General features: G+C 38.9%; 1 protein-coding gene across 1 annotated transcript in view; it reads right to left on the bottom strand.

Moving 5' to 3' along the window:
• The window catches only part of WDR44 (WD repeat domain 44), a 97,896-nt gene that overhangs the window by 57,888 nt on the left and 28,705 nt on the right, over positions 1 to 11,303 (bottom strand). The window contains exons 2-3 of the mRNA XM_042782198.1: positions 9,664 to 9,697; positions 6,365 to 6,367 (exon numbers count right to left, since the gene is read on the bottom strand). Coding sequence (XP_042638132.1) covers positions 6,365 to 6,367; positions 9,664 to 9,697 — 37 coding nt within the window. The remainder of the gene's footprint in view (positions 1 to 6,364; positions 6,368 to 9,663; positions 9,698 to 11,303) is intronic.

The following is an 11,303-nucleotide window of genomic DNA, read 5'->3' as shown; positions in this document are numbered from 1 at the left end:
ACTTAAAGCCTCCAAATTTTAAGGATAAACTCCTCTTTGTTAAGGCCATCCCATTTTTGGTATATTTCTTGTCAGAGTGGCACTAGGTAACCGGAACACTGTCCTAGCAATTAAGCATTTTTAGCCAATTGTTCAATAACTGTTCATTAGTAGGAAAAATAAAAGCATTGTACAGTATAATTCAGTAGATATTTCCCCTAAACTGAGCTGAGCAAAAATACACACTAAGAATTCCTATACCTCAATTTAATTTCCTTTAATGACGTACATCCAAAGATCACAGATTAACATTCCTACACTGACCCAAACTGCCAAGCAGTGATTAGACTTCTATTTTATTTGACTTTAACAAAACTCTCCTGGACTTTGACCAGGTTTGCTACTCTGATAGAGCCTGGTGAGACCCCTGAGACTATGGCCCCTAGCCACCCTTCAGGTCTGGGATTGAGCTCTGGCTTCCAGCCAAACAACAGACATGCATATGGGGTGAACATTTACATCATGTAGATACACTCCTAAGGAGCTCTGGTGATGTAGTGCCTAAGGCATTTGACTGCTAACCAGAAGGTTGGTGGTTCAAACTCACCAGCCACTCTGTAGAAAGAAGACAGGGCAATCTACTACTTCCGTAAAGATTTGCCACTTTGGAAACCCACTGGGGGTCTCTATGAACTGACTCGATAGCAGTGAGTTTGGTTTTTTTGGTTTGGAGATACCCTCCTTGGAGCAATCAACCATGGGAGAACAGACAGGCAGCGTTTGCACAGGGAGACAGCTTAGGGGGCGGGAGTGCATGGGAGGGAAGGACATAAGGAAGAGTTAACTATGGGGAAGGAGAGGAAGGGAGCTGTTACATTGTGGGCAATTATAGTCAATGTCATGAGACAAAATGTGTATGAAGTGGGTATGGAAAATGAATTTGTTCTGTAAACTTTTACCCAAATCACAATAAAAATTAAAAAGAAAAAAACCAACTCTCTTGGAGTTTGGACTTCTGAAGGATATCAGCTCCTAGAAGGAGACTGCTGGTAAGTCACAAGTTTAAAGGAGTGATAGGGGACCTATGAGGGGTCATGATCGCCAGAGAAGTTAATCAGAAGATTTCTTAGTAAAATCTGAATTAGTATATATTCACAACTATGATTCTCTCCCAGTGATATCTAAGGTCCAGGTCCTTATCCTAGCACCCTGATCCAGGTTTTCAGGATAAAGCAAAGGAAGCCAAGCACAATCCTGCAGACAACTAACACCAACTTACCTGCACTTCTGACAGTCCTTGTTTATTATCTCCGTCTGAAGATGAACTGCTCCATTACTATAATGCACTATTCAACCTCAGCTTGCCCATTATCAGGCCATTTCTCTAACACTCCCCCACACCACCAATCACAGTATCAGAAACATGCTTCCTTAAAAGATATGGCAGACTATTCAATTTCTAGATTATTTACAGAGAGCCCTAGTGGGACAGTGGTTAAAATGCTTGGCTGCTAACTGGAAGGTTGGTGGTTTGAACCCACCTGCCTCTCCACAAGAGAAAGGTGAGGCCGTCTGCTTCCATAAAGATTACAGCCTTGGAAACCCTATGGGCAGTTCTACTCTGTCCTACAGGGTCACTATGAATCAGAATCAACACACTATGAACGGGCTCGGTTTAGTTGTTTATTTGTTGTTGCTGTTGTTGTTTGCCGTCAAGTCGGCCTCGGTTTATATGCACCACTATTACCTTCTATCCCTGCTGGGTATTACAGAGCTGCCTATAACCCTCTCATAGTATCTGATTATAATATTTGAGCTTTTTAATTTTAATAAGCTGCAAAACTAAGAAAACACTAACTCAGATTCACAAATCATTTGTTAAAAAAGTGATTTATACTCAGAGAAACAGTAACTATTATCAGTTAGAGAACATGAAACTAAAAATGTAAATTATGAAAATGTTCAGGTAACTTCTAGTTTTTAATAGTGAGAGAAGTTGTATGGACTGAACTGTCTCTCCAAAATATATGTTGAAATCCTAACCCCTATATCTATAAATATGAACCTGTTTGGAAATACACCTACTCCTCACTGATTGATGTGGTTAGGTTCCAAAGACCAGGTTGTTATGTGAAACTTCAGCAATCAAATGCTCCTCAGGCTCCTTGGGGATGTTCCTGCCCCTATAGCCACCACCCACAGCTCAGCTTGCTTATCTCCATACCATGACCTCTGTAGTTTGGGCAGTGGGTCAGCCTGTGCCATTTCAAACCACAGGCAGAGTTGATTAGGTATTTGTAGCCAGAAGGGACCTGCCTACCTACACCGACCCAAACGGACGACCCAAACGGAGTTCTTTGTCGCCACAGAAATGTCCACCCACCTGGGACCACTGCCTGCTGGGCCCAGAGCCTGTAACTGAACAAACAGCAGATCTTGGGGTCTGTGGTGAAGTGACTGCCATGCATCCTATCTGAATCTCTCTGCCACCTTCTTGTAGAATTGTGACCCAAAGCTGCAACTACACTTGGACAGCAGGACAGCCACCAGCCTGTGGGCCTGGCCGAGATTCAGTGTGGCCACAAAGCACAGTGCAGGTTAATAGCCCAAGGCCCCAGTGTCCAGACTTTTACTTACCTTCTAACTTTAGCACTCTTCCCACTTCCTCTCTGTGTTTACTGTTTCCATTCACACTTCTTTCCTATCTCTTCCTGCCTTCTGAGCTTTATCCCTTAGCAAATGCTCCCCTTTTGATCTCATATGGTTGACTGTTCTAAAGAATGCATACCTCCCTGGTGTTGTTGTTCACCTTATAGGCTTATTGTTTGGCTGAAAGTTGAGCCATAGGAGTGAGTTCAGTTGTAGGCTTGAAGGGTATCTAAAGGCCACAGTTTCAGGAGTTCTAATAGCCTCTATCAGACCAGTAAGCCTAGTCATTTTATGACTCTGAGTTTTGTTCTATATTTTTCACCCACTTTATCCAGGATGCTCTATTGTGATCCCTTTTGGAGTGATTAGCAGTGGTACCTGCGTACCATCTAGTTCTTCTGGTCTCTGGGTCGTGGAGGTTGAGGTTTGTGTGGTCCATCAGTCCTTGGACTGTTTCCATGTACATTTGATTTTCTTCACTTTTTTTGGCACCAGATGGGGAGAGACCAATAGTCGCACCTTAGACGGTCACTCAGAAGTTTTTCAAATCTCAGACACTACTCATCAAAGTAGGATGTCATAAAAGGGACAGGGAGGCTGCATCTTCTGACCTCTAACTACACAAGAGGAAGACAGAATCACCATCAGCAGCCCAAGGCCTGTTCTTATGAGGCCAGACATGCCATCACCCTCCAGTCCTCTTACTAACCGTGTCACCAACCATTCCTCCCATGGCATCCACTACCTCTCTGCTGGGTTCAATAATTTGCTGCAGTGGCCACACAGAATTCACAGATTATAGGGTTTATCAGGGAAATAACAGGCTACAATTAAAGTTCAGGAACATGTTCAGTCTGTCTCAGCGAGCCATCTCTCATCCCACAGTCTCTATCTCTCTCTCAGCAGTGAGTGTCTCTCAGCAGGCAACCAGAGAGACTCTCTCTGCCCCTATGAGAGCTCCTTTTGAGCCTGGCAGAATGGCCAAACTAACCAATCCCAACATCAGAATTCTATATACCTGAAATAAAGTGAACTTTCCAGAAAATTACTTCTTGGTGTTCCAACAGAAATACACCAGGTGGATAACTTTAACAATCAGTACTCAGTTGCTCACGGCAAAGTGGGAGTTACAAAGACTATGGCTAGAAAAGCCATACCATGTAATTTACTACACCATAGACGTAGAACAGTGTCTTTGTGGACTATGTCATGCCAATTGAACTTGATGTTCCCTGAGACCATGGTCCTGAGTTCACAGTTCCAGCAACTCATTCCCTCAAGGTATTTGGTTATGGCTAAGAAGTTTTCATAACTTTGCACCGTTTGCTTTAGTATATACATGGATATATTTCTAGTATGTACAAATATGTATGTAAAAATATCCTCTGGCAAACTTACATATGGTCGTGGGTGTAGTCCTGTAAGTAGATTTTTTACTGTTGTCATAAATAGGAAATGTTGGATAACAATACAGCTTGTAAGTGAGGAGTAGGCGTAAGGTTTCTTTTGTTATGTTAATTAAGCCATCCATACAAGTGTAGAGTAAGGCCGTAAACCTAATCATTTTTCAGTTATAAAAAGTACAGAACAGATACAGATATAAACAGGGAAGACAGAGAAAGAGGAAGGCAGACAAAATAGACAGATGCATGTACAAGCCCAGGAACATTAAGGACCATGGGCAGCTATGAGAAGGTGAAAAAGAGAAGGATCTCCCCCTAGAGCCACACCCTGAATCCAAGACTTCCAACCCCCAGAACATGACAAAATACATTTCTGTTCTTTAAAGCCACCAACTTTTGGTATTTCTGTTTTGGCAGCATTAAGTAACTAAGACAGAGGGGGAAGCTATTAACATTGACTAAAGTGAAATCAGGAGCTCTGGTGGTGCAGTGGTTAAAGCATTTAGCTGGTTAACCAAAAGACTGGCAATTCGAACTCACCAGTTACTCACAGGATAAAGATAAGACAGTCTGCTTCTATCAAGATTTACAGCCTTGGAAACCCCTATGGGGCAATTCTACTCTTTCCTATACAGGTTACTATGAGTCAGAATTGACTTGATGTGTGTGTGTAAAGAGAAATTAGTATCTTTAAGAAATGTGATCTTTACTCTTTTCTAATGAGAAACAAACAACTCTTAAATGGTTATCATATCCACCTATCCATTCCTACGAGTATAGTCATGTGCTGTTCAACATCCACAACATATTCTGTTAAATAGGACATTAAGTGATTTGGACATTGTGTGAACACTGTATTATAGTCTGATCCTACTTTTTTCTTTAAGCATCTCAAACAAGCAGTGATCATCAACATGCTAAGAGGGATTTGCTTTTCCGTTTGGTCCTCAATCCAGATCATTAGGAATTCCTCTATATCTGAGAGTTTGTTTGCATTTTCATTAGCCTTGCAGTTTCCACTGAAGCCTATCCTTTAAAAGCTTGGAGAATTTTTTTCTTTGAAGATCGTAGTGATCGTCAAGCACAACACACCTAACTTACGAGCAATAGCATTCACTGATTTTCCACCTTTGTGTTGTTTAATAACCTTTGTTTTACTTCCAAATCCACACTTCTCCCTTGCTGCTCACTGCTACTATCACTAGCAATGGTTTTGCTGCATTTGGGAGCCATGATGCATGTCACAGTAATATTTTTCAAAAGAAAACTAAACAGAGAGTTAACACTAAGACATGTGAGACCTGCAATACTTGATACTGGGTGCTGCTGCCTACCAGTCAAAGCATATACTGTCATATGGTATACTTTTTAGACAGAAAGTACATACATAAGTGAGTAACATAAGCATTTACTATGACTATTAAGACACATAGGAGCTCTGGTAGCATAGTGCCTAAGGCATTTGACAGCTAACCAGAAGGCTGGCGGTTCAAACCCACCAGCCACTCCTCAGAAGGAAGGTTAGGCAACCTACTTCTGTAGTGATACCGCCTCGGAAACCCAAGAAGGGGTCGCTATGAGTCGGGTCTGACTCGATGGCACATAACAACAACAACAACAACGACATTAAGACATATGTATTCTAGGTTATGTATGTATTGAACCATTATATGCCTGGCAGTGCAATTTCTTTGTATATAAGAAACATGAGATACATGTGTTGTGTGTGGGAAGCTGCTGTGTTTGCTACATCCCATTCTCTGACTGGGATTTCTGAACTGTATTATATAACCTATGTGACTACAGATGTGTAACCACATTGCCTAAATGGATGTTATGTGGCACATCCATACCACAGAATGCACTATCCCTATGCCTGAGTCTTATTTTGAAATTGCAATTTCTTCTTAACAGTTCTCTCTGCATTTAGTCTCTTTCCTCCAAATTTCTTCTACTCTTTCACAGACAAAATCTTTCATTTTTCTTCCCTTAATGCCCCAACCAAAAGCCCTGTACAGGTATAAGACATATAAAAATTAACTTTTTAAATACCTTGCTTCAAAACCTTAAAGCTCAGAGTCCTTAATCTGACATTCAATGCTTATCACAACTTGATCCTGTTTTAGTATCTTGCGCTGCTATAACAGAAATGTCACAAGTAAGTAGCTTTAACAGACAGACATTTTTTTCAGTTGAGGGGGCCAGAAATCCAAATTCAGGGTGTTGCCTCTAGGGGAAGGCTTTATTTCTCTGACAGCTCTGGAGGAAGGTCCTTGTCTCTCCTGAGCAATCTTCATGTGGCTTGTCATCTCTCTTCTTCCATCTTTGCTCACTTGCTTAATAATCTCTTTTAAATCTCAAAAGAGACTGATTCAAAATATACCATATTTTAATCTCATCTCATTAACAAAGCAAAGACAATCCATTCCCAAAAAGGATTACAATCACAGGCATGCTGTTGTTGTTAGGTGTTGCTGAGTCAGTTTCGCCTCATAGTGATCTATGTACAACAGAACACAACACTGCCTGAACTGATGCCATCCTCACAATCCTTGCTATACTTGAGCCTCCTCTTTCACTGACCCTCTACTTTACCAAGCACGATATCCTTCTTCAGGGAATGGTCCCTCCTGATAACATGACCAAAGTACAAGAGATGAAGTTTGACCATTCTTGCCTCCAAGGAGCATTCTGGCTGTACTTTCTCTAAGACATACCAAACCAAACCAAACTCACTGCTGTTGAGTCAACTGGACTCACAGCGACCCCTCATTGGGTTTCTGAAGCAGTATCTCTACAGAGGTAGACTGCCCAATCTTCCTTCCCAGGAGTGGCTGGTCGGTTTGAACCACCAGCCTTCTGGGTAACAGTCAAATGCCTTAGGCACTACACCATCATAAAGGTTAGTATTTATAATACATATTTTTTTGAGGGGGCATAATTCAATCCATAACAGGCCCCCAACTTACTCTTCTAACATTCTACCACTGAAACTTTTACAACAGTTCAACGCTCCTGGCAAATTCCATAGTTGCACATGAATTAGTCCATATTATTTTGTAACTTACCATGCTTGCTCAATTTTTCTCTATCTACCTATGCAAATCTTTCCTAATTTTCAAAGCTCAATACAAGCTCTACCTCTTCCCTGAAATTTTTCTCTGCTGTCTAGGTAACAATGCTCTTATGCTTGCTTTACTTTTCCCTCCCTCCTCCAAACTCCTTGCACCACTTAACTTCTATTCTATTCTGCAAACACCAATACCTAATATCTCCCTTAATATACATATTTCTCCTGTAACATTCTAAAAATTCTCAAACAATCAAGACTACAGAAAACTTTTCCTTGAATTGCCTAAGATACCAATAGTTACATTTTTATACATTATATGCACTCAGTAGTCTGCATACATCTATACCACAGAATATTACTCAGCAATAAATAGTAATGGATCATTGATACACCCAACAACTTGGACGGATTTTAAGGGAATTATGCTGAGTAAAAAAAAAGCCAATCTCAAAAGGTCATATACTGTACAATTCCATTTATATAACATTCTTGATGTGACAAAATTATACAGATGGAAAACAAATCAGTGGTTGCCTGAGGTTAGGGATGATGTGGGAGAGGTGGCAGGTATGCGTATAAAGGGACAGAATGAAGGAGATCTTTGTGGTGATAGAACAGTTCTGCATCTTGATGGTGGTGGTGGTTCTACAAATACATACATTGATAAAATGACACAGAACTAAACATTCACATTGTACGAATGTCAAAATTATACAAACATTAAAGACACTGGGTGAAGGATACACAGGAGAGATCTCTGTCCTATCTTTACAGTTTCCTGTGAAACTATAATTATTTCAAAATAAAAAGTAAGAAAGAAAAAGAATATCCAATTTCACGTTTATTTATAAATATGTATACTAGCTATCTAATGTTATTCAAGTTAAGAATAATCTATAATTACTATGATAAAGAAAATTCTGGAAACCTATTTGTTATAACTTAAACATATAATAAGAGCTAAGTGATTTTTAAAATTCACAAGTATAACTAGTAATTGCCTCTGGATATGGTGATTGGGAGGTAGGGGATCAGGGATGGGAGGGAAGCTAACATTTTACCCTACACTTTCTGCACTGAGTGAATTTTAAAATCATTTGCAGGAATTATTTTATAAAATTGGTTTTAGTAAATACTGAGTAAACACAAAATAAGGTATATAAAACAACAAATAATTATGACATAATCTTTCTTACACACTCAGTTTAAGAAAAAAATTGCCATTAGCTTTCAAGTCTCTTGTGTATTCTTTTCTATTTCCATTATTTCCCATTCAGCAATAACTTATATCCTAAATTTTGTGCTTACCATTCTGCTTTATAGTTTTACCATGCTTATATACCCAAATGGGAGCTCTGGTGGCATAGTGCCTCAGGCCTTTTGACTGCTAACCAGAAGGCTGGCGGTTCAAACCTACCAGCCACTCCTTGGAAGGAAGACTGGGCAATCTCCTTCTGTAGTGGCACCGACTTGGAAACCCAAGGAGGTGTTGCTATGAGTTGGATCTGACTCAAAGGCAGTGAGTTTGGTTTTTTTGGTTTTGGTATATACCTAAACAATGTATTTTTTAATCTTTAATGCTTCTGAACTTATTATACATGAAATATTACTGTATGTATTTTTCTGTGAATTTCCTTTTTCCCTACTCAACAGTATAGTGCTAAAATTCATCCATGTTATTGTATATAACTAATTCATTCATTCCCATTGCTATATAATATGCCATATGAAAACACTATAATTTATAAAAAGACCAGAATCTACTGTATTTAAGTAGAAAGTAAGTATACTAGAACTGAAAAAAAGGAGTATGTTCAAAATTACACATACATACATTCAAACATGCACACACAAACATACACACACTTATAGTATGTATTCTATTTAATGTAATTAGTTCTGTTTTGTGATATTCTTGCACTTACAATGGCTCTCAGTGGCATAATGTCTCAACAGCAAATTCCTCTGGATATAAAGCTTTTGTTATTATTATGTGCTGTCGAATCGGACCCGACTCATAGCGACCCCTCCTTGGGTTGCCGAGGCAGTATCACTACAGAAGTAGATTACCCAACCTTCCTTCCAAGGAGTGGTTGGTGGGTTTGAACCACCAGCCTTCTGGTTAGCAGTCAAGTGCCTTAGGCACTATGCTAGCAGAGCTCCCAGGATATAAAGCTAGGATTGATTTTTATATATGGGGGTTTTTACTAAAACACATGCCCATAAATACATATTTTTCCCCCATGCAAGTATTATTTTTCAATTAACACCCACCCAAAAGTCAATAGTATTTTATAGTGTCCTTTTGTTCTAAAAATCATAAATGAAATATAAATTAGTAGAAATCTGAAAAATACTTATAGTCCCTTCATTACAGCAACCATGTGTAGTGATGCATTTCTAGAGTGTGTTAATAATAATAATAATACCTAGATGACAGAATAATTGAGCAAAAAAAAAAAAAGGAAAAGAAAGCAAAAGCAAGGAGATGAAGAATTCCATAAAAGAGAAAACAAAAATGAAAAATGTACACAATTTGCAGAAATATACACAACTTACCTTTAATGTTGAAAGCCCAACCTTTCCTGGAGACCTGTTGAGAAATAAAATCAAAAGAAGTGTTGAATAGTGGAGGTGACAAAGGGAAATACTTCTATATACACTTATTAAAGACAAGTCCACATTTTAAATGTATAAATTTTGTGACTGAAAATGTATTATATGCATACAGAAAATGTGGGAAAACAAAAAAGAAGAAAAGAAAATTAAAGAGACACATAATCTTACCACTTAGAGATCTTGGGAAGTCCCTGAGTGGGAGAAATCGTTAATACATTCAACTGCTAACTAAAAGGTTGGAGGTTTGAGTCAACCCAGGGGAGCCCTGAAGGAAGGGCTGGTGATGTTCTGAAAAGCCAGCCGTCAAAACACATTATTATACAACAAATAATCTTATATATAAAATTCTGTGCACCTTCATGATGAATTTCCTTAAAATCCATTTCTGTAAGTGGAACTATAGGTCAAAAGTATACACATTTTCAAATTTCCCTCCAGAATGGTGTTACCAATTTTCATTCCCATTGTTTTATGAGGGCTTGTTTCTTAATACTTCTGCCAAAAATTAGTGTTATTTTAAAATTTTTATCAATTTGATAGGAAAAGGTATATCTCATTGCTGTTTTAATTTGCACTCCTTTTATTTTTAGTATGGATGAACATTTTATATGTATTTGATATTTACATTGCTTTTTGAAGAAAGACGTTTACGTATGCAGTTCATTTTCCTACTGAAGTAAAACCCAGCATTCAGGGTTTTCTTAAACACAGACTAAATATAAGAATTTTTAAAAGAAATTTTCACCAATTATTTTCACATACCCCTATATTTTTATTCAAATCCAAGCCGTCTGTTATCTGTTTCTAAACATTAGAAAGACGTGTGTATTTATGGTTGCTTATTATACTTCTAGGAGCTCTGGTAGCATAGTGGCTAAGACACTTGCCTGCTAACCAGACGGCTGGCAGTTCAAACCCACCAGCCACTCCTCGGAAGGAAGGTTGGGCAATCCTACTTCCGTAGTGATACTGCCTCGGAAACCCAAGGAGGGGTCGCTATGAGTCGAGTTTGACTCGACGGCACATAACAACAACAACAACAACATTATACTTCTGGGTTAAGCAGTAACAGTTTTGAATACAATGAATTTCAGATGATACAACTCTGGGTTGGAAGGCACATTCAACATCATCTAATCACACAGCCTACTTTACAAAGCAACTGAGGTCCTGTGCTGTGACTTTTCCTGAAGGTCACATATTTTGGGGCAGAACCAAGGGAAGTAGCTAGATCTCAAGTCCTACTACACCAGCAATGCTTTTTATACAAAAAAAGTGGGCAATCCACATTTGATAAAGGAGTCCTTGACTTCTAATCAAAACTAACTTTGATAAAAAATTACTTTTACTATAAAACAAAATCGACCTCTTTAATCAATAAACATTTACAGAAAACCTACCATGCATAAATCAAGGATTAGAATTCTGAAGATGAGTAAGACACAACTTTAGTTTGGGGAGTTTTAAAACGTGTTTTTTTAAGAAAAGGTGTTGTTGTTGTTGTTGTTAAGTGCCGTCGAGTTGTTTCCGACTCATAGCGACCCCATGCACAGCAGAACGAAACACTGCCCGATCCCGTG

This window comes from Orycteropus afer, unplaced genomic scaffold, assembly GCF_000298275.1.
Source record: "Orycteropus afer afer isolate SDZICR_OR568_19922 unplaced genomic scaffold, OryAfe1.0 scaffold00259, whole genome shotgun sequence".
NCBI classification, from domain to species: domain Eukaryota; kingdom Metazoa; phylum Chordata; class Mammalia; order Tubulidentata; family Orycteropodidae; genus Orycteropus; species Orycteropus afer.
The sequence above is the reverse complement of the archived record's forward strand: the minus strand, read 5'-3'. Positions and strand labels throughout refer to the sequence as shown.